The 24,794-nt window shown below is 40.6% G+C and overlaps 1 protein-coding gene across 1 annotated transcript; it reads left to right on the forward strand.

Annotated features, from left to right (window-relative positions):
• Positions 1 to 9: 9 nt before the first annotated feature.
• Positions 10 to 907, forward strand: LOC110721190. The gene has a single exon (XM_021900332.1). The coding sequence runs from the start codon at positions 14 to 16 to the stop codon at positions 905 to 907; it is 894 nt and encodes a 297-aa protein (XP_021756024.1). The 5' UTR covers positions 10 to 13.
• The last annotated feature ends 23,887 nt before the right edge of the window (positions 908 to 24,794 follow it).

Below are 24,794 nucleotides of genomic sequence, written 5' to 3' on the forward strand. Positions count from 1 at the left end.
CTCCGAGGAGGGCATGCTTGCTGTGCCCTTAGTCAAGGTTGATGGATCAAACAATATTTACAAAAGAGAGACTGAAGTTGCCCAAGAGCGTACTTTCAAAATCCCTGCAGAGTTCTTGTATCGTTTTTCTCATCAACTTCCAGCATGTGATTTAGAAGGTGGGAAATTGATTGGAGTATTTGGTGATATGCCACAGCAAGATCCTTCGTCCATCAACTCCTCAACCAGTCAGAGGCCTACATCATGCCCTTCATCAGTGGATTCGGTAGGTAATTCACTAAAAATGGAATGGACAACCAATGATTTTACTCCAAGTCAAGTATGGGCTGTCTATGATGGCTCTGACCAAATGCCTAGGCAGTATGCGCTGGTGAATAAAGTTTTTATGGCGGGAGCAGTTGAAGTGACTTTTTTGGAGCCTCATCCCAATCCTATGGATAATGAAGAGATTTCTTGGATTGAAGAGAATTTACCTGTTAGTTGTGGTATATTTAAACTAGGTTCCAGGATTGCTGTTATGCCTTTGAGTAATTTCTCTCATTTGGTGGATTGTGACCGAACTACCAAGAATCTGTTTTACAGAATTTATCCCAAGAAAGGTGAGATATGGGCGATGTACAAAAACTGGAATAGAAGATGGAAGCAACAGGACTTTAGAGACTATCATTGTCGAATAGTTGAAATAACTTCAGATTTCACAGAGCCTTCTGGCCTGAGCACTGCGAGCTTGGAAGAAGTTCCGGGATATAAAACTTTTTTCCAGAAGCAACTTTGTGATGGGTTTGCATTAAGCCGAGTAGTTTCAAGATCAGAGATGCTTAGCTTTTCACACCGAATTGAGGCATTTGTTGTCCCAGGAATTGAAGCCCATGGTATACCTGAATGTTTCTTGGCACCTAGAACCTGATTCATTGCCTCCACTTATTTCTAATTCCTAAGATGTATGCATAACTTGCAGTTGTTCCTCAATTTTGCTCATGATTATGGTGAGTTATACTCGTGACTTTCTAACGTTCTGTAAATAGTTTAAATGTTTACTGTACATCGGGTGGCTGCCCTTTACTCCATTAGACACAAATTGCTTTACTATGGTTCCAGAAATTTGCATGTTAAAGTCCTGTATAGTTATTGTTAATTGGATGTGGAAATTAAGGGTCTATGGCTCCAATTAATGTCATAAAATGGTTACTGTAGGGAATAATTTCAAGCCTTTAAAAATCCCACTAGCTCGAACCCCACTGTGATCATACACTAAAGTACGGTGGCGTCCAAAAGGGAAGAAGATAGAGCAAAAGAGTCGCCAACAAGTTTTTACGGAACTTATAAACCGTTCATAGGATGAAAGTTACACCCCTTAACGATCCAAGAGATCGCCAACTCCATAAGGTCATGAACCAAATAAGGGTTCGGGGATGAAGGTACAAATCCAACCTAAAAGAGATCGAACCTGCCCTAATAATAGGCCTCTACTTTATTCTGCTCGTATTCATGTGCGCTTTCTGATTAACATACAATCAATAGGATTAACCCTAAACCTGTTTAATCTATGTTGGTTGAATTTAATGCACAAATAAACTATTATTGGCGATCACTTGAAATTATAATCACAATTAACCTAACAAGATTATTAATTATCTTATCAAGCGTGATTACAAGTACCAAATTCCCTTTAAACATGCATAAAAGGTGATCAAGCAATAACAAATGAAATATATGCATATCAAGCAACATAATGAATATCAACATCATTAATAATAATATTACTGGTCATAATCATAATCATGTTAAAGCACAGCAAGATCCTAGACATGATACTAACAAGATTAATAACAAACCCTAGCATGTCACTAAACAATAAAAATCAAATCTTTAGCTCTAACATGATACTAACAATCATAAATATTAGGAAGAATATAGGAAGCATCGTACTTTTAATCATACTTGATATTAAAGTTACCCTAGACATGATACTATGAATCAAAATAACAATCTAAGCATGATTTCTACATCATAATATCAATAAAAACAATTAAAGTACTTACTTGGATGCCTCGTACCTCTTTCTAATAACAAAATACACACGTTAGTAACTTCAAGGAAAATAATAATCAAAACAAATTAAATTAAATAATTGAAATAGAGATTTGGGACCTGTAGACACCCATTTGTGTCTCCCCAAAACCAAACCCGGTGATGAGTGCCTTTCACGTCGAATCATAATCGAATGAAACGAAAGTGTGAAAAGGTCTAGTGTTGCGGAAAGTTTTATTTCTTTTCTTTTCTCTTCTCTCTGTTTTTTGAAAACTTTATTTTAAGAAAACAGCCATCCAGTTTGGTTGGTCCATGATATGGGTCAATAGTGGTGTAGTTGGATGGGCTTTCAAGACTTTCCAACGATATATTATAAGCCTAATTCGATGAATATTGAGGAATTTATGGCCAATTTACTAAACTGGGCCCGGTTTGAGTTTTAAGTACGGCCCAATGATCTAGGGAGGGCCTAATATGATTTATCATTCCTAATGTAATTAGGAATGGTTTTTGGTCTTCTAGAACATTCTAGAAGGTCTTATCATTCTTAATTCAATTAGGATTCTTTAGAGTTTTTAATTAGATCAAATAGCATTTTCGACTGAAATTATATTATTTTATCTTCCAGTACGGGAAAGTTATCAGATTTTCAAAAACGCGTTGAAATCCAGTTTGGCGTCCAACCCCAGGCCTTGGCGCCTGGAACCAGGATTGGCGCCAGACGCCAAGCCATTGGCGCCTGGCGCTAGCCACTGGTCCTGGCGCCAATGAGCCAGGGTTGGCGCCAAGTTGTTTTTGCGATCTTCAGACTCTGTTTTGATAAATTATCTTTTTTGGCTGATTTTCTTTATAAATATCGTATCAAAAACTCCTTTTTGAAGGACGGATTAACATCTATCATTCACCAATTCTCTTTATTCTTAGTCTTATCAACTATCTTCATCATTCACTAATTAGCATTCATCTACAGTCAAATTAATCTTTTCACTCATCTCTTTTCTTCAACTTTCATCATCATTCATTCATTCTTTCTTTTCTAATACTTTGCTTGTTTTACACAAAATTCCGCATTCACAAGATCTTGAAACACCTAGCCATAATTCGAAGTTGCTTCGCCCTAGACGTGAAAGGTTTTAATTTCTGAGGGTTTGGTCCCAAATCTCTCTTTCAATTATTTAATTTAATTGCTTTGTTTATTTATTTTCCTTGAAGTTACTAACGTGTGTATTTTGTAATTAGAAAGAGGTACGAGGCATCCAAGTAAGTAGTTTATTGATTTTATTGATTTTATGATGTAGACATCATGTGTTTATGTTATGATATTCCTAGTATCATGTCTAGGGTGTTTTTAATATTAAGCATGATTAAGAATATGATGCTTCCTATGTTCTTTCTAACATTTATGATTATGATTGATGATGATTATTTATTATGTTGCTTGATATGCATATTATTGTATATTGTTATTGCTTGATCACCTTTTTATTGCAGGTTAAAGGGAATTGGTATTTTGCAATCACGCTTAATAAGATAATTAATAATCTTGTTAGGTTAATTGTGATTATAATTCAAGTGATCGCCAATAATAGATTTTTTTTGTGCATTAATATTCAACAACATAGATTAAACAGGTTTAGGGTTTAATCTATTGATTGCATGTTATCAGAAAGCGCACATGAATACGATCAGAATAAAGTAGAGGCCTATTATTAGGGCAGGTTCAATCTCTTTTAGGTTGGATTTGTACCATCATCCCGAACCCTTATTTGGTTCATGACCTTATGGAGTTGACGATCTCTTGGATCGTTAAGGGGTGTAACCTTCACCTCGTGAACGGTTTACAAGTTCCTTAAAAACTTGTTGGCGACTCTTTTGCTCTATCTTCTTCCCTTTTGGACGCCACCGTACTTTAGTGTATGATCACAGTGGGGTTCAAGCTAGTGGGATTTTAAAGGCTTGAAAATATTCCCACAGTTTTTGGCGACTCCACTGGGGAGGATTTCTATTTTAATTCCTGAATTTGTTTCGGCAATGATTTAGAATGAGTGGATGAGACTCGAAAAGTTCTAAGTATTTCATGTGCGTAATTTTGATTAACATTATTGTCATATGCATAAAAAGTTCTCATTGGAAAGACCATCCGTAATGAGTCAAAAACATAGGATTTTACACGTAGGAAATTTGAGAAATGTCTTTCACAACTAGGACTGAAATAACACCGCGCGAAACTGGATGATTTTATCGAGCACAGAAAGCTGCTGAGGCATGTGGGAAGTAGCGTCAGGGGCCAGAGCTTGGCGCCAATTTTTAGCCGTAGCGCCAGACGCCAGTATTGGCGCCAGCGCTACAGTTAAAAGTTGGCGCCAGTCTCTGTTTGCTGGCGCCAATTTCCCCAATACCGAGCCAGAAATATGCGTTCTAATTTCGACCGGTTTTTCGTATTGTTTGCTCGATCCTACTTCCTGATTGAATTTTTTCTCATTTTTCTGAAACCCATATGTGTTCTACATATGGACATAACCTCTGGGAATTCATGCTCTATCTACCCGATTGAACGCTCCTGGCAACAAAGGGTACATCTGAGATGTTGAATTCACCAAACCATGGAAGTGAGTTTTTTCTAAAAACTGCGGTGTTCTATCCACACGCGTTAACCTTCACGGTTAGGCTTCTACGCGGTGCATCTGAACAATTAACCATGGACCCTATTTGACTAAACCATATCCCGAACTTTAGAGAACTAGCGCCATGGTTAGGTTTGCGAACTCATTGCATCATATTGTGCCTACTTGACTAATTGTGCATTATTTGTTGCGCATATATATTCTATGCTCCTCCTAACCGTTTGTTGATTTGTGTTGAGATTATAATTAATGACTTAAAGAACTTTGCCTAATTAATTAATTAATTAATTCGAGTCAATAAATTTTTTCTTCTTTTAATCGGAATTGACCTAGTACGACTTTAGGCATACCCAAGTTGACTAATAATATCGAAAACAGTCCCAGACCGAGGCTCCAATGTTGGTGCCAAAATCTGGGCTGTAGCGCCACTGTATGGTGTGTAGCGCCAGACATTTACTAAAAAGTCTGGCGCCAACCACCATATTGTGACGCCAGTCCTGTCGCTTGGCCGACAGTTCGGATTATTTGTCGAGTCATCACCTAATGTCTAATTATTCAGTTTCCTGTTTAATTCGGTTAATTCTGCTTAATTGAATCAATATTCGAGTTTAGGCACTAAGTCCCATGGTCTTACACAAGAGTCCAAGCATGTCACTTACACTCAATACACACACCATTACACATGTCTTGACCATGATTAAGGGAGTCTTGTGTGCGCGCGTTATTTTTTTCGTCATTTTTTTAGGGGGGTAAGTCGGATATTAATCCTCCAAAAAAATAATAGTACTTAAGTTCCCTAAACACATGTACATTATTGCTCCCTAAAAATATGCATACTTTTTCTTTTTTTAAAACAAAAGCCATAAAGTCAAACTGATTCGAGTCAAGTAATTAAAATGCAAACTGGCTTAATCTACAGCGCGTGGTCAAGAAAGGAAGGACGATTAATCAAAGATAACCTCTTCGTACAAGTCCAACTTTTTGACAAACCTATAGCTCGCAAGAGGAAAGCAAGAGTTATAATGGCAACTCAGGAAGAAGTTAACGATCTCAAAAACCAACTGGCTACTGTAACTGAGACACTAAAGCTTCTCGCACTTAAGATCGAGATCCCGCGAAGCAACAACAGATGGACCTCATGCAAGAAAGCCTAAGCAAGTTGTCCAGCGACTACAAGTTTCAAGAACTCACATCCCAAGGGTCTCGCTGGATAAGGATCTTCTTCCGCAGAAGTTCAGTGCCAACGACATCCCAAAGTTTAGGGCAATCGACAACCCCTACTTCCATCTAAGAGATTTGAAACAATAATGAGTATCAAGGGTATCGATAAGAAAATTTTCCCTTCTCTGTTCTCGCTATCTCTCGAGACCGTTTGCCAACAATGGTTCTTTTCTCTTGAAAAAGAAAAGACCTCTACCTGGGAATCCATAGCAAACGCTTTCGTTGATAGGTACAAGTGCAACATTCAAGTCGAAACTGACCATAGAGAACTTGAAATTCTCAAGCAGAAGGAGAATGAAGGCTTCACATCTTTCTTTAACAAGTGGAGAGAAACCTCAGCTAAAATGATTGAGGTACCAAGTGAAAAAGAGTCCGTGAGATTGTTCATTAAAAATCTCAAGAAAAATATTCAAAACATCTTAAATATCAAAATAACCTTCATACCTTTAAGGCTGTTTATGATATTGGGATTAATATTGAAGATGACTTAGCTAAATCTAAAGCTGCCAACAATAACTCCAACAGTGGCTGGAAAGGAAAGAAGAACGACAATCCTTCTTCTTCCAAAACCGCCCACTCAAATAATGTTAGCGCCTTTAATCTAGGAGAAGTCCTTGCCATGAACAACCAAGGACAAAAGAAACTGTTTAGGAGAAACTTCACTCCTATTGGCATGAGTTATGACACCGCGTTTGATCGGCTAAATGCAAAAGGTCTTATAACTCCCATTGGACCATTTGGAGATCCACCAGTCGAGAAAAGGTCGCCTAATTGGAACCCCAATGCACATTGCAAGTATCATCAAGGTAGGGGCCATTCTACTGAAAGCTGTTGGAAACTTAAGGAAGCTATCCAAGACCTGATTGACAGTAATAAGCTGTCGTTGCCTCCTGCCAGTAAGAAACCGAGTATTGATAATGCACCTCTAGCTCACACATTGGTTATCTCCGATGAAGAAAGCGAAGTTGACCCCTCATCTCTCATTAAGCCTGTCAAAGTGACCGAAGAAGAAGAAGAAGAGATCTTTTTCGATGTCGAGGATAATCCTCCAGAACTAGCAAATGAGGTAGAGATACGAATACTCACACTATATCTGAGGGAGACATCACAACTGTTACATGAAACTCTCAAAATTCTGAATGAACTTCGCAAGGAATACGATCAAGAACCTAAGAGAGAATTCACACCAGTAAAAACGACTTATGAGGCAAAACACTTTCCCTTACAAGTCACCGAAAGACCCAAGAAGAGCAATAAAATTTATACTCCAATTGGGATCCCGTATGCACAAATGTTTAAAATGCTCTCCGAGAGTGGCAAGGTCAAACCTCTCGAACCGAGACCATTTGAATCATTAAAAAGAACAGATAGATATTACTGTCAATACCATCAGTCAGGAGGACACACCATAGAAAACTGCTTCAAATTCAAGGATTTGGTGCAGAAAATGATTGATAGAAAGGAATTAGTCCAAGTTCAACAAGAAGAGGATATAAATGTTAATGGAGTATGGGACAGTGATGAAGAAGATGTCTATCTAAAAGACATATTAGAACCTTCACCTTCCATATCATACACCACAGACGACATTTGGGCTGAAGAAGATGCATCAATAGACGTCCTCACAAGATCCGGGAGAATACAACCTCCTGTTTCAACGCAACCCATGCCTACGTACAACAAGTTCCCATACCTATCATCGAAGACAATGACATTGTTAAACAATTCAAGAAGACAAAAGTTGAGATGAATGTATGGAAGCTTCTAGCAACATCTCGAGAACATAGGTTGGCTGTGATGAATGCCTTGGATAAAATCGGGATAGATTCTGACACCACTCCTGAGGGACTAGCTAACTTCCTCACGAGTGATCTCCCTAGTCCAATTAATCTAATCACCTTCTCTGATAAAGATTTACCCCCGGAAGGTGACAAGCACTACAAAGCGTTAAACCTCACAGTAGTCTGCAAAAGAATGAATGTTCCCATGACGCTTGTAGACAATGGATCGGCTATTAACGTCTGTCCACTTAGGACTGCGAGGATGCTCGCATAAAGAATGAGGATTTAACTCCGTCCACACAAGGAATAAGAGCTTACGATAATACTCGACGTCAAGCTCTTGGCAAAATAACCCTAAATGTGACGGCAGGAGCAATAGAACATGCTACTACTTTTCAAGTGGTAGACATCAAAGCCTCATTCAATCTGTTGTTAGGACGCCCTTGGCTCCATGATCTAAAGGCCGTCCCTTCATCTCTCCACCAACAAGTGAAAGCTATAGTTGGAGGAATCCCCATCACCATTGATGCTTCGCCAATGAGGATCAAGTCAATAGAGAATCCAATCATCAACGTGGAGCACGACGAAGATGATGAAGACCTATGGGGCTTTAACGAAGAAGTCTCCTTAATCCAAGAGGATGAAAGGACATCTCTTTGCCACAACCCCCATTCCAACATGATTATCAACACTATGCTGAAAAAACAAGGACACTTCCCTGGGATGACCTTAGGAAAGAAGAAGGGGATAGCAAAATCGATAGAGTCACCTGGCCTCCCTAAACTAGATACTTTCGGACTTGTTTCGAACCGACTCGGAAAGATCTCAAGCGAGCCCAGGACAAATTGAAAGCACGTAGGGACGCTCGCATTCAAAAGAAAGCAATTCCAATGGATCAGTACCCTCTTACGCTTAATGGTCAGTTTATAAAAGAAGGAGAGGACTATCCATGCTATGAATTTCCCGAACCATTTGTTGTAAATGGCATACGACAACCAGGATTCGAGATTTTCTTGGATTGCTATTTCACTGATGAAATCCCAATTCCCGTCCATAAGGAGAAAGCACCTCCATGCTTTGACTTTAACGTCATGGGATTACTGTTTGGGCGAGAAAAGAATGAGCCAGTTTATGAGGAAGACAACTCCTCACTCATTCAAACGGTCCTACAAAGCGAAAAACTTCGATCCCTCGAAGCTAATTACTCCAGCTGAAGGATTACTGCAAGGGTGGCGCAAGACTATCAAGGTGATTACTCCAAGTGGGAGGAAGATATCAATCACGACAGGACAAGGGCCAATGTTTGAAGAATCGTCAGGGTCAGAGTCAGAGTCTGAGTCAGAGTCTTTCCCTTTAGAATCTTCTAAGTCTTTAGCTATAACGCCTTCCCTTCCTGTTTCTTCTCCTAGGATAGTTAGTGATCCAGTCCCTGAGGACATATCACTCTTTGATGTAATGATCTCAGAGTATAATAATATCGCTCATTCTCCTTACTTCTCGTGTTCTTCCCTAACCCAAGATGACGAACATTGCTTAGCTAACGATGAAAAAGATAAAGAATTTATTAAAGCAATGGAAACACTTGAAAAGAAAACACCAGTAATTGAAGAGACTGAAACAGTTGACATCTCAAATGATTCAAATCATAAAAGAGAAGTTAAAATCGGACTAACATTGAATAAACAAGAAAGAACCGATTTAATTAACTTGCTTAAAGAATTTATCGATGTATTTGCTTGGTCATATGAAGATATGCCAGGCATTAACAGAGAAATAGCTCAACACACTATACCATTAATTCCAGGAATGAAACCTGTAAAACAAAAGCTACGTCGAATGAAACCCGACGTAGCACTTAAAATAAAAGAAGAAGTTCAAAAACAAATAACTGCAGGTTTCATCAAGGTATCCAAATACCCCGAATGGGTCGCTAACGTCGTCCCAGTTCCAAAGAAAGATGGAAGGGTAAGGATGTGTGTCGACTATCGAGATCTAAATAAGGCAAGTCCAAAGGACGACTTCCCTTTGCCACACATCGATATTCTGGTAGACAACACAGCAAATCACGCGCTCCTCTCATTCATGGACGGATACGCAGGGTACAATCAGATTCTCATGGCGGAAGAAGACATGGAGAAGACAACTTTTATCACACCATGGGGCACTTACTGTTACACGGTAATGCCATTTGGGTTGAAAAACGCAGGTGCTACTTACCAACGTGCAGCAACTGCCTTGCTCCATGACATGATGCACAAAGAAGTCGAGGTATATGTAGACGACATGATTGTGAAATCAAAAGACTGTCCAGGCCATCAAGTAGCCTTAAGGAAATTTTTCGAAAGGCTAAGAAAATATAATATGAGGTTAAATCCCTCAAAATGCGCTTTTGGAGTCACCTCGGGCAAGCTCTTGGGATACGTCATAAGCTCTAGAGGAATAGAGATAGATCCAACCAAGATTAAAGCAATCATGTCAATGCCACCGCCCAAAACCGAGAAACAGATTCGAGGATTCAATGGCCGGTTACAATACATAAGTAGGTTCATATCAAAACTAACAACGATATGTGAACCAATCTTCAAAAAGCTCAAGAAGAATGTACCAGTAATATGGGATGACGAGTGTCAAAAAGCCTTTGACCGGATCAAAGCCTATCTCGCAAATCCTCCCGTATTAGCGCCAGCACTTCCCAGAATACCTCTTAGGTTATATTTGACGGTTACCAAAGAGACAATGGGAGCCATGCTAGCACAAGAGGTAGAAAACAAAGAGAATGCAATCTATTACTTAAGTAAGAAGATGCTCGAATACGAAACACGCTATACACCACTCGAGAAATTGTGCCTCGCTTTGGTGTGGGCCACAACTAAGTTGAGACATTACATGTTGGTGCATACCGTTTTCTTGGTATCTCGATTGGATCCACTCAAATACTTGTTCGAGAAATCAACGCTCAATGGACGTATTTCAAGATGGATAGTCAACTTAGCCCAGTTCGATGTACGGTTTATGCCACAAAAAGCTATTAAAGGATCCGTGGTGTCAGACTTTCTGGCAGACTTTCCAATAGAAGACTTGCCACCAATACAGGATAGTGAATTTCCAGATGAAGATTTGATGGTCACCGAAGATGATACTTGGACCTTGTATTTTGACGGAGCCTGAAACCAAAAGAGATGTGGTGTCGGAGTGCTACTAGTATCACCTAAAGAAGAACACGTCCCAATCTCAATAAAGCTTGATTTCGACGTTACCAACAATGCTGCTGAATATGAAGCATGTGTGGTAGGCCTTGAAACAGCCCTGGCATTGGGAGTAGAGAAGTTAAGGATATTCGGAGATTCCTCTCTAATCATCAATCAAATATCTAAAAGGTGGAAAGTAAGGAGTGAAAGCCTAGCTCCTTACCAAACTTATCTGGAAACTCTTACCGATCAGTTAGAGAAGGTAAAATACACATATCTACCTAGAGAAGAAAATCAATTTGCTGATGCCTTGGCAAGATTAGTCTCAATGGTTAGGATTCCCACGGATATCGAGCAAATGCCTCTAACTATCGAAAAAAGGCACAAACCGGCATATATACAGGCTATAGAAGATGACAATCCAGTCCAAGACGAAGATGAAGAACGAGAAGAAAAACCATGGTACACAGACATTCTCAACTATGTCACCAATGGAGAATACCCTCCTCATGCTAACAAAAGAGCTAAGCGAGCCTAGAGACTTTTGGCTTCTCAATATGTATCATAGACAACGAGCTACATAAAAGGGTACCTAAAGGTCGAGCCCTCCTATGTGTAGGGAAGGTGGACGCACAAAGAATAATGAGAATGGTCCACGAAGGAATATGTGGAACTCATGTAAATGGCAAAATGTTAGTCCAGAAAATAATGCGAGAAGGGTATTATTGGACTACCATGAATAGGGATTGCCATCAATGTGTAAAAAGATGCCCTAAGTGTCAAATTTATGCCAATTTACAGCACGTTCCTCCATCTTTTCTCTATACCTACACATCACCATGGCCATTCTCTACATGGGGAATTGACATAATTGGCAAGATCGCTCCTCCAGGGACAGGAGGCCATGAATTTATTCTAGTAGCGATTGATTACTTTACGAAGTGGGTTGAAGCACAATCATATGCTAAACTCACCGCAAAACATGTAGCACTTTTTATCGAGAGAAATATCATTTGTCGATATGGAGTCCCACATGAAATGATAAGTGACAATGGAACTCACTTTCAAGCCGAATGTGAAGAATTGCTACATAAATATGGTATCCAACATCATCATTCGTCCCCTTATAGACCTCAAGCAAACGGAGCAGTCGAGGCAGCTAATAAAAATTTAAAGACTATCATCGAGAAAATGACAGAAAATTACAAGGATTGGCCTGACAAGCTTCACTTTGCATTGTGGGGTTATCGTACGTCAATCCGTACGTCAACAGAAAATACACCATTTTCTTTGGTATATGGAATGGATGTCGTACAACCTGTCGAACTAGAAATACCATCTCTACGTATTGCGCTAGAAAGTAAACTCGATGAAGTCGAATGGACTAGGGCACGATATGAAGAATTGATCCTACTCGACGAAAAACGACTAGAAGCTGTACATCACACTCAGTGTTATCAAACTCGTATGGCTAGACATTTTAATAAGAATGTCAAGACAAGAAATATCAAAATAGGAGATTTGGTATTAAAGGCACTAAGGAAAAATGTTTTAGATCCAAGGGGAAAGTTTAGACCTAATTGGTCTGGCCCCTACATTGTCAAAACAATCCTGTCAGGTGGTGCAGCAAAATTAACTGACATGGATGGCAATGAATTCTCAAACATGACCAATCTTGACCAACTTAAAAAATACTACCCATAATTACTTGAGTAGGACACTCAAGAGAGCTACGTTCGGCCTGATTCCTTAGGAAAGGATACGTAGGCAACCCATTACGAGTGCGGCCACTTTATTTTTCGACATCTCCGCATTCCAGAATCAACAAAAAGTCAACAAAAGTCGGAAAAGCAACTGGCGTCGCAGAACAGAGCCTGGCGCCAGCAAAAGGCCATTAGCGCCAGACGACAGTATTGGCGCCTGGCGCCAGACCTCAATATCTGGCGCCAATTCGCAATTATTGACGCCAATTCAGTAATAAAATCTGGGCGAATTTCGGCATTTTTCGGAAAATTTTCGACTTCCGTACTCGAAGAATTTCTGGAAAATCAATTTTTTCGGTTTTTCATTGCTTTAATAAAACAAATTTAAAGTAACAATTTAATTGAAAGCTGAAATTTCATTAATAAAATAAAATTGCATTGTTAATGGAATTTAAATAAAGCTGAAATAAATTAACTTTAAATAAAAACTAAGAATCTAATCGACAGCTAAGCAATGTTCTAATCTTTCTTCTCCTTCTTTGCTCTTTTCCAATTCTTTTCTGCCACCTCCTCTTCATCCATTACTTTAGCTAGTAGGCATCCTTTAGAGGACCTACATTCAATCTTAGAATAGATTGTTTCGCCTTCAGCTAGCACCCCATGCTTCTTTTCCACCCAAGCCTTCTTGTCTATAACTTTCCTTTTCCCCTTGTCTTTAGTAGTATTCTCTTCTTAGGTATTATAGGTGTCTTGAACCCAATTCTTGCACCTAAGCGTTCCTTGGCCGGTGTCACCCTGTCACCTAGACGATTCTTCACATCGGTCCTACCCTGATCAATTGAAGACTTCTTCAGCAACCACTTCTTTACATCATTAGGCAAAGAAGGGGGAACCTTTTGGGTAATCACTTCCCATAAAGGTCTAGCGCTCCAGTACGTGTCAAATTTATCTACTTCTTGAGATACGGGATACTCATAGGGAGGATGAAGATCCCCGAAAGGAATATTTTGAAGCAAGCCATATTGTCTCTTTACTCTGCAGGGATAATAATATGTCATGAGAGACAAGCTTGGAAGACGGCAGAAAGTTTGCTTTTTAACACCAACCATCCTTTTTATTTTCCACCATGGGATGACCCACTTGATAGCAAAGTCACGTGATTCAAAGACTTTCTTCCACCCATGGCGCCCAATTTTAGGGATGCGCTTCTTTCTTCTTACAAAGCAAGTGGGCGTATAACTTTCAATGTCGTCTGGAAGGCTAATTAATCCTAGCCTTTCCATTAGCCACATCTGAAAAAAAAAAAAAAATCAATGCAAATAAATCAATATTACAATACAAAAATATATTTTTTAATTTCTGCAATTAAAAATATTATTTTTCTACCTGTAATAAAATTAGAGAACCGCGAAGGGGTGCTTTTGGGTCCCTTTTCAACTCATCTAGACTAATCATAGTCTCTCCAACTATTAAAGGCATCGAATTTCTCCCTAATTCAATTTGTTCTAGCACAGTGGTTATAATTGATCGACCCTCATTAATTTTACCACTACTAAGACAATATTGATTAAGCATGCAGAATAAGAACGCCCTTCTTCTATATATGTGAAGAGATTCAGAAAGCGGTTTATCAAAATAATAGCGTGCGAATTCCTTTAAGTTCACCACGTTGCCATTCACTATCCTTGATAAATCCCTTTCCTTCAAATTAAAGAAGCGCTCAAAATCCTTATAGTAATATGCATCTACTTTAGGGATCACTACCAGGTCTATTGCAGGAAGCCTAAAATAGCACCAAATTCCTCTGGCAAAGGGCTAATTTCGTCATACCCTATTCTAAAACAATGTGTGTCAATGTTCCAATATTCTAAAGCGGTATGAATGAAGTCTATGTCTAGATCTACCCCTTTTATGCCATATATTCCCCCAAGTGAAATAAATCCAATTCTTTTCTTTCTCTAGCATTGAGAGATCGACACCATTCATGAGAATATTGGGTGAAGGTTTTAGTGGCTAGAGACATGGTTATTATTTTTTCCTAAAGAGAAGAATAATTTTTTCGCTGGAATTATGTGAATAATCGACTGAGCATGGGGCTATTTATGCACAAATTGTGAGGAATTTCAACCTGAATGGAATACGTAGTCAGCGTCAATTGGCGTCACAAACCCAAAATTGGCGCCACACAACATCTCTTGGCGCCACACGCTAGCAATAGCGCCTGGCGCCAGCTGGCGCCAAGTCAGCAGGACAGCCGCGCGTGCTCAGTTTTCGTTTTGATATTAAATTGGAGTCGGTTAATGACTTTATGGCCCCGTTTTAATTTCTTCTAAATAACTTTCTATCCTTTTCTTAATTAATTAAATATAGCAATTATGTTTAGTTAATTTTTTTAATCTTTTTTGGATTTTATATTAAAATTCAAAAATCAGCCTTTCTCTCCGTTTTATTTTCCCTTTTTTTTTTCTTTTGGGGGAGAGAGTCGGATAATACCCTCCATCAATAATAAAAATGACGGAATTTTTGCGCAAAATTGTTATCACATTTGCACACACTAACATACACTAACATAATAATAATACATAATAATAGATTTACAGAACAGAGTGTCTAAGTAACAAATCAAAGGCAAAGTTCTATAAAAAGTCAAAATAAAATGCATATACAGAAATAAACTACGGCGCCGGAGGACCTTGGCCCATCATGCCATAAAACTGCGCCGTCCGAGGAGTCACCTCTCCACCAGCTCCAGCCTCAGCACCAGTTCCAGTCTCCGTAGGAGGAGGAAAACTCAAAACAGGACCGCTCCAGCCAAGGCCAACCTGAGGCTGAGACCGCGGAGGCCGCTGCGATGACGAGCCAACCTCGTACATCCCACCACCTTTGAAAGCCGAGGTAGCCTCTCCTAACGGTGCAACCGGAACCTCCTCAGAAGAAAACTCTGAGCCCTCAGCAACGTCGGCTCGAGCAGCCTCGGAAAAGCCACCTCTACCTCCTGACAAAGTGCGACGAAGTCTCGAGCTAGACCTCGCCGGCTCTCTTCGCCCCTCAGGCCTCGTACGGGTGTGAGAAGCAATCGGCTGACCCTGCAAAAAGAAATAAATCAGAAACAAGGTAAAAACTGAAGCATAGTGCAGAAACAATAAGTAAAGAAAAGTTACCTCTCGGACAGCGTCGTCTCGACGACAGGTAGCTGCGTTCCTCATCCGGACGAGTTGGCTCCTGAAGGCATCTATGCATCGTGCCATAGCCGAAACCACCTCGCGTGAGAACTGTCAAGGAAAGTTAAGTCAGTAAAAATGCATGATAACTAAATACAAGATTCTGAATTAGAGCTAGACTTACCTTGGTCTGGTGATGAGGAATCGACCGCTCCACGAAGCGTTCGCCCTCAGGAGCCGGAGAAATCATCTCCTCGATCGGCCTGTACATCCCCTGGTAGTGGATGGACATACGGGGTGGCACAAACTCAGTGGGACCATCCTGATAAAACAGAAGAGAAATCAGTAAGGTGTTACTTGGGGGCTACTCAGCGAAAAACAAAAAGCCAAGAATCTTACCCTCATATCCTCGGCCGGCACGGGGGCTGGAACTAACAAAGGAAGTAGCTCCTCAGCATAACTCCGCCCAAGGATTACATGGGACCGCCAAAGAGAACCAGGCTCCTCATCCATGCTCGACAACTCTCTCTCATCGAACATGTGGCGTGGTGGAGGAGCAGGAACGACAAAGACATCGGAAGAGTGTTGTCTAGCAACTCTCTCTCCTAAATACGCAACTGCTCCGTAGGTCCCCAGAAAGTAACGGCGCTCAGCAGAGTACTGTGCAGCTAATCCAGGGACTGTCCAACCACCCCATGGCCGGTATACTACCTCAGGTCCCTATAAAAATACTAATCGGGTAAGAACATGTATAAAACGTCGCAGAAGAGCAAGATAAGCGCCAAAAATCGCACCGAGATGATCCGACTCCGGACGCGTGCAGTAGACAGGTCCACATGGTGGCCGCCCCAAGAGGCGCTCACCAGATACCCCCTCGGCGATGGTCTCGCCGGCGCAATGGAAGGAAAGTATTCATAGAACCAGATCTACAAAAGGCTAAAGCATGAGTAAATGCTAACTAAACATATAGGGCTAAATTTTATAGGTAATAATGTTTACCTCCACAACTTTCCAGAAAGCGGACAAAGCGACATTCGTCCTAAGAGACCGGTGGCGACACGAGTCCCTCAGTGCGCGAACAAAGTCAGTATAGGCCAAGCTGGCCCAGTCATAAGTCCCGATCCGCCGGAGATCGCGAACAGCAGGGAGATATTAAAGCAATGCCCTACTACCCCTATCAGGGGAGAATGTCCCTAACAATAACATCAGCACAAAGATGCGCACCCGCTGCTCTCGGGTGGTCGCATCGTCATCAAGAGCCGCTGCCAGCGTCGAGCGGCGAATCCCTCTAGCACTAAACTGAGTCGTCTCGACCTCAGCTCGGGCCCGAACAGCAATCGGCCCCAGTAGTTCCTCGACCTTTGGAGAAAAGACGCTGATACCGCCGTCGAATGGCTGCGGCACAGAAGAGAACTCCAGTCCTGTGATGAGACTGAAGTCTGTAGGAGTGACCATCATCTCACCCCATGGAAAATGAAATGTGTTGGTGGTGTCCCAAAAGAACTCCACCAGAGCCCGTACTACGTGGTGACCCCCGCTGGAGGCGACCATAGCCTCGAAGGTCTCAAATAGAGCAACCAACCCGCAAGACTCCCATAGGAGTCTCGTCTCTCGATCTCTGGCGATATTCATCCTATACAAATCGCCGAGACCATCGCAGCCAGAGCCGTGATGTTGTTTCCTTCCAGGCTCGGCTCCCCGTCTCACCCTCTCAGAAATATGGTGGACAGGGGCAAAGAACAAGGTCCGCTCATCCCACTCTGGGAACTGACCAAGCGAAGTGGACGGTGTAGTGTCGTCCTCCACGGGCTCGTGCTCCCGTCTAGTGTTTCAGGACCGTGAACCGGAGCCTCGTTGTCTAGCCATGCTACATTGTGCAGAATCATCATAAATCAAGGTTCTATAGTATCTAAAGGTTTGCCTAGCCGCATGATACTATGTTCGCAAAAACAGAGTACGTAGTACTAAAACAGAGCACAAATTCGAATTGAGCGTGATAAGCATTTTTCAAGCAATCAAACAATTTCTTGCAACACTATAGTGATTATTGTGACAAATTGAACAAGAATTGCTAGCAAAAACATCAAGAACGAGCCACATTGTTTTCCACGACCTTAGGAGGTCCAACAATGGCGGATTGCTCATTTCTTCGCCAAATTGAGTCAAACAAGTCTCAAATTACTCCAAGGAAATATACAAACATAAACAAGCAATTTCATGGCATAAAGTTTGATAAATAAAGCAAATTGAGCATTATAAGTTTCGAATTTTAATGAAATTCGTTAATGAACATGCCAATAATTCATAAAAACCGGTGTGAGTTGGAAGGAAACTTATATAGATCGGGAATATGGATGAAAAGAGCTTTGATTTGCAACAAATTTGAGCAAATTCGGTTGAGAAACGAATGAGCAACGATCAATTGAAGTTCCGACTTCTTTCGAGCAGCGTTCGCAACAAACCAGAGCACGAAAAGAACTGAAAACGGGAATTTAAAGTGATTCCCGTGCTGGCGCCAGTCTCTAGGCATTGGCGTCACATTATGTGCTTGGCGCCAGACGCCAATTTCAGCGCATGGCGCTAATGCCATAAAGCTGGCGCTGATCGATTTTCAGCGACGCCAAAGCAACCAGCCACCTTTTAGGGTAGTGCTAGCCTTTTGCAATATATTTTGGGTTCCTTGGTACGCCAGTTAGCCCCTCTGAGCAATTTGACATGATTAGGTAATCGGCTTGATTACATGAAGTGATCGACCTGATGAAAAGATCGTCTCACTAAGCTTAAAGCGCCTAAGCATTGGCTCATTAGCAAAAGGCACCGACATACAGGTTCATTAGCAATAAAAGAGCACTGACATATAGTTTCAAGAGCAAAGAGCGCCGACGTACAGGCATAGCAAAAAAGCAAAGTTCAGGCGAACTTTTAAAGATCGACGGGCGTGGATCTTCAGTATTTTCCTTTGGGAGATTATCGCATCAAATGAGGATGACTTTAAGAGAAGATGTCTTCGGCATCATTCCCTAGCTTGCGGAAAGTTGTCATAAACAACTGAAGGTAATTTCGGGCGAAATTGTCTTCGATCATAGTTCCTGAGGCATGGAACGTGATCATAATGCGGATGAGAATTATTTCAAGAGAAATAATTTTCGATGGTATTCCCTTGGACGTGGAATATTATCACGGCGGAGAGGATAGTTTCAGGCGAAGCAATCTTCTAATTTGGAAGCAGTTACAAGGCGTAGCGGTTTTCAAGCGGGATGACATTCTCTAGCTTGCAGGAGGTCATCAAAGCAATCGGTTACTTTCAGAGACGCGTGCTCGACGGTGCAAGATACGCGTTTCTTAACTCTTTTATCTGTTTAACTAACGCTAGTTTTGCAGGTATCGGCGTTATAAGATTGATTTAGGATTGCAGAACGTTTTGAGTCATTCTCCGTCCCTATCGTTACTTTGACTTTCGTTTTTCAAAACTTGCGTTTCTCCAAACTCGGTCAAAGTGGGGGCTTCTGTAGACACCCATTTGTGTCTCCCCAAAACCAAACCCAGTGATGAGTGCCTTTCACGCCGAATCATAATCGAATGAAACGAAAGTGTGGAAAGGTCTATTGTTGCGGAAAGTTTTATTTCTTTTCTTTTCTCTTCTCTCCGTTTTTGAAAACTTTATTTTAAGAAAAACAGCCAATCTAGTTTGGTTGGTCCATGATATGGGTCCAATAGTGGTGTAGTTGGATGGGGCTTGCAAAGACATTTCCAACGATATATTATAAGCCCAATTCCGATGAATATTGAGGAATTTATGGCCAATTTACTAAACTGGGCCCGATTTGAGTTTTAAGTACGACCCAATGATCTAGGGGAGGGCCTAATATGATTTATCATTCCTAATGTAATTAGGAATGGTTTTGGTCTTCTAGAACATTCTAGAAGGTTCTTATCATTCTTAATTCAATTAGGATTCTTTAGAGTTTTAATTAGATCAAATAGCATTTTTGACTGAAATTATATTATTTTATCTTCCAGTACGGTAAAATTATCAGATTTTCGAAAACGTGTTAAAAGTCGGTTTGGCGTCCAACCCCAGGCCTTGGCTCCTGGAACCAGGATTGGCGCCAGACGCCAGCCATTGGCGCCTTGCGCTAGCCACTGGTCCTGGCGCCAATGAGTCAAGCTGGCGCCAAGTTGTTTTTGCGATCTTCATACTCTGTTTTGATAAATTATCTTTTTTGGCTGATTTTCTCTATAAATATCGTATCAAAAACTCCGTTTTGATGGACGGATTATCATCTATCATTCACCACTTCTTTTATTTTTAAGTTTTAATAAATTCCGTTTTCATTCATCATCTACAATCTTCAATCGTCAACAAATTAGTTTATGAATCATTAGTCTTTCATTCATTCTTTCTAAACTTTATTCTTTAACACAAAATTCCGCATTCACAAGATCTTGAAACACCTAGCCATATTCGAAGTTGCCTTCGCCCTAGGCGTGAAAGGTTTTAATTTCTGAGGGTTTGGTCTCAAATCTCTTTTTCAATTATTTAATTTAATTGCTTTGTTTATTATTTTCCTTGAAGTTACTAACGTGTGTATTTTGTAATTAGAAAGAGGTACGAGGCATCCAAGTAAGTACTTTATTGATTAATTGATTTTATGATGTAGACATCATGTTTATATTATTATGATTCTTAGTATCATGTCTAGGGTGTTTTTAATATTAAGCGTGATTAAGAGTATGATGCTTTCTATGTTCTTTCTAACATTTATGATTATGATTGATGATGATTATTTATTATGTTGCTTGATATATATTTTATATTGTTATTGCTTGATCACCTTTTATTGCAGGTTAAAGGGAATTGGTTTTTGCAATCACGCTTAATAAGATAATTAATAATCTTGTTAGGTTAATTGTGATTTAAATTCAAGTGATCGCCAATAATAGATTTATTTGTGCATTAAATTCAACCAACATAGATAAAACAGGTTTAGGGTTAAATCTATTGATTGCATGTTAGTCAGAAAGCGCACATGAATACGATCAGAATAAAGTAGAGGCCTATTATTAGGGCAGTTTCAATCTCTTTTAGGTTGGATTTGTACCTTCATCCCCGAACCCTATTTTGGTTCATGACCTTATGGAGTTGACGATCTCTTGGATCGTTAAGGGGTGTAACCTTCACCTCGTGAACGGTTTACAAGTTCCTTAAAAACTTGTTGGCGACTCTTTTGCTCTATCTTCTTCCCTTTTGGACGCCACCGTACTTTAGTGTATGATCACAGTGGGGTTCAAGATAGTGGGATTTTTAAAGGCTTGAAACTATTCCCTACAGGACCAAACCCTCAGAATGTAAAACCTTTCACGTCTAGGGCGAAGGCAACTTCGAATATGGCTAGGTGTTTCTAGATCTAATGAATGCGGAATTATGTATTTGAGAAAAGGCTAGTTTCGAAAAGAGAGAGAGAAAGAATAATCAAGAAAATCTTGATGAGAGTTGGTTAATAAAAAAGGGGAGAATCGAAATTCGAATCGAAATAAAACTCGTAGACAGCAGTTTTTGCAGATTTTGTTTTTATCATATCTTTTGATCCAAGAATCGGAATAAGATGAATAAGATGTCGTTGGAAAGATCTTGAAGTCTACTTTCTAACCCAAATAGAATTAGTTTAAAATATGTTGTAGAATAAAAGATATTAACGAAATAGTGAGACGGTGTCAGTTTTGGATAGAGTTTGATATCTTATTCATATCTTTTCCGTTATAGCTCGGAATTATTAATATAATATATCATTGGAAAGATAATTTCAAGATCTATCTAACCATGTAAAATTTGGATAAAAAATATTATGCACGAAAATAATATCTGACTGTCTTTGAACATGTTTAAATCCGAATAGAATTAGGACTTTAAAAAAGGAAAGTTTTATAAAAAAAAGGAAAGTTTATATTTAAATCAAATTACTTAATCTTATCTTTTCAAAAAAGGATAATTAAGATATTTTAGAAACTTATAGAAGATTCTAATCAATCCTAATTAGTTTAGGAATAGGATTAAACCTTTGAACCCTCCTCATGATCATTGGGTCGTAGGTAAAATCCGGTTTGGGCCCAGTTTAGTATTTTGGCCATAACATCCTCATTATCCATCGGAATTGGGCTTATAATATATCGTTGGAAAGGTCTTTTCAAGCCCCATCCAACTACACCATTATTGGACCCTTATCATGGACCAAACTAAATTGGAATGGATGTTTTCATAAATTAGAGTGGGTTTTTGAAAACAGAAAGAAAGAATTTTAACAAAAACTAACCGCAACACTAGACTTTTCACACTTTCACCTCATTCGATTATGGTTCGACGTAAAAGTTATTCGTCACTGGGTTTGGTTTTGGGGAGACACAAATGGGTGTCTACAGAAGCCCCCACTTTGACTGAGTTTGGAGAAACGCGAGTTTCAAAAACGAAAGTCAAAGTATCGATAGGGACAGAGAATGATTCAGAACGTTCTGCGATCCTAAATCAATCTTGTAACGCCGATACCTGAAAGACTAGCATTAGTTAAACAAATAAAAGAGTTAAGAAACGCGTATCTTGCACCGTTGAGCACACGTCTCTGAAAGTAACCGATTGTCGCTGTTGTTGTTGTTTTGAATACCTCCTGCAAGCTAGAGAATGCCATCCCGCTTGAAAACCGCTACGCCTTGTAACTGCTTCCAAATTAGAAGATTGCTTCGCCCAAAACTACCTTCCCCGCTGTGATAATATTCCACGTCCAAGGGAATATCATCGAAAATTATTTCTCTTGAAATAATTCTCATCCGCATTATGATCATCTTCCATCCCTCAGGAACTATGATCGAAGACAACTTCGCCCGAAATTATCTTCAGCTGTTTGTGACAACTTTCCGCAAGCTAGGGAATGATGCCGAAGACATCTTCTCTTGAAGTCATCCTCATTTGATGCGATAATTTCCCAAAGGTAATACCAAAGATCCACGCCCGTCGATCTTTAAAAGTTCGCCTGAACTTTTCTTTTGCTATGCCTGTACGTCGGCGCTCTTTTGCTTTGAACCTTTATGTCGGTGTCCTTTGCTCTTAAACCTGTATGTCGGTGCCCTTTGCTCTTGAACCTATATGTCGGTGCCCTTTGCTCTTGAACCTATATGTCGGTGCCTTTTGCTAATGAGCCAATGCCTAGGCGCTTTAAGCTTAGTGAGACAATCTTTTCATCAGGTCAATCACTTTACGTAATCAAGCCGATTACCTAATCATGTCAAATTGCTTAGAGGGGCTAACTGGCGTACCAAGGAACCTAAAATATTTTGCAGAAAGCTAGCACAACCCCAACAGGTGGCTGGCTTCTTTGGCGTCGCTTAAAAACAATCAGCGCCAGCCATATGGCATTAGCGCCAGGCGCCAAGCACAGAACGTGACGCCAAAGCCTAGGGACTGGCGCCAGCACGGATTCTTCTTTAAATTCCTGTTTTCGTTCATTTTCTTGCTCTGGTTTGTCGCGAACGCTGCTCGAAGAAACCGAAAGCTTCATTTGATCGTTGATCACTCGTTTTTCAACCGAATTCGCTCAAATTTGTTGCAAATCAAAGCTCTCTTCATCTTTATTCCTGATCTATGTAAGTTTTCCTCAAAATCACACCGGGTTTTTATGAATTCTTGGCATGTTTATTCACGAATTTCATGAAAATTCGAAACTTATAATGCTCAATTTGCTTTGGTTATCAAGTTTTATGCCGTGAAATTGCTTGTTTATGTTTGTATATTGCCTTGGGAGTAATTTGAGACTTGTTTGACTCAATTTGGTGAAGAAATGAGCAATCTGCCATTGTTGGACCTCCTAAGGCCGTGAAGAATAATGTGGCTTGTTCTTGATGTTTTTGCTAGCAATTCTTGTTCAATTTGTCAGAATAATCATTATAGTGTTGCAAGAAATTGTTTGATTGCTTGAAAAAATGTTGTCATGCTCAATTTGAATTTGTGCTCTGTTTTAGTACTACGTACTCTGTTTTCGCGAACATAGTATCATGCGGCTAGGCGAACCTTAGATACCATAGAACCTTAATTTATGATGATTCTGCACAATGTAGCATGGCTAGACAACGAGGCTCAGGTTCACGGTCCCGAAACACTAGACGGGAGCATGAGCCTGTGGAGGACGACACCACACTGTCCACTTCGCTGGGTCGGTTCCCGTAGTGGGATGAGCAGACCTTGTTCTTTGCCCCTGTCCACCACATTTCCGAGAGGGTGAGACGGGGAACTGAGCCTGGGAGGACACGACATCACGGCTCTGGTTGTGATGGTCTAGGCGATTTGTACAGGATGCACATCGCCAGAGACCACGAGACGAGACTCCTATGGGAGTCTTGCGGACTGGTTGCCCTGTTCGAGACTTCTGAGGCTATGGTCGCCTCCAGCGAGGGTCACCACGTAGTACGCGCTTCGGTGGAGTTCTTATGGGACACCACCAACACCTTTCATTTTCCCTGGGGTGAGATGATGGTCACTCCTACAGACTTCAGTCTCATCACAGGACTGGAGTTCACTACTGTGCCGCTGCTTTTCGACGGCAGTATCGACGTCTTTTCTCCAGAGGTCAAGGAGCTGTTGGGGCCGATTGCCGTTCGGGCCCGAGATGAGGTCGAGACGACTCAGTTCAGTGTTAGAGGGATTCGCCGCTCGACGCTGGCAGCGGCTCTTGATGACGATGCGACCACCCGAGAGCAGCGGGTACGCATCTTCGTGCTGATGTTGTTGTCAGGGACATTCCCCCCTGACAGGGGTAGTAAGGCACTACTTTACTACCTCCCTGTTGTTCGCGATCTCCGGCGGATCGGGACTTATGACTGGGCCAGCTTGGCCTACACTGACTTTGTTCGCGCGCTGAGGGACTCGTGTCGCCACCGGTCCTTTAGGACGAACGTTGCTTTGTCTGCTTTCTGGAAAGTCGTAGAGGTAAACATTATTCCCTATAAAGTTTAGCCCTACATGTTAGCTAGCATTTACTCATGCGTTTAACTCCTTGTAGATCTGGTTCTACGAGTACTTTCCTTCTATTGCGCCGGCGAG

This window comes from Chenopodium quinoa, unplaced genomic scaffold (assembly GCF_001683475.1).
Source record: "Chenopodium quinoa cultivar QQ74 unplaced genomic scaffold, ASM168347v1, whole genome shotgun sequence".
NCBI classification, from domain to species: Eukaryota; Viridiplantae; Streptophyta; class Magnoliopsida; order Caryophyllales; family Amaranthaceae; genus Chenopodium; species Chenopodium quinoa.

Excerpts from the sequence above, each read along its gene's own strand:
- LOC110721190 (XM_021900332.1), top strand. The coding sequence starts at position 14 with ATGCTTGCTGTGCCCTTAGTCAAGGTTGATGGATCAAACAATATTTAC.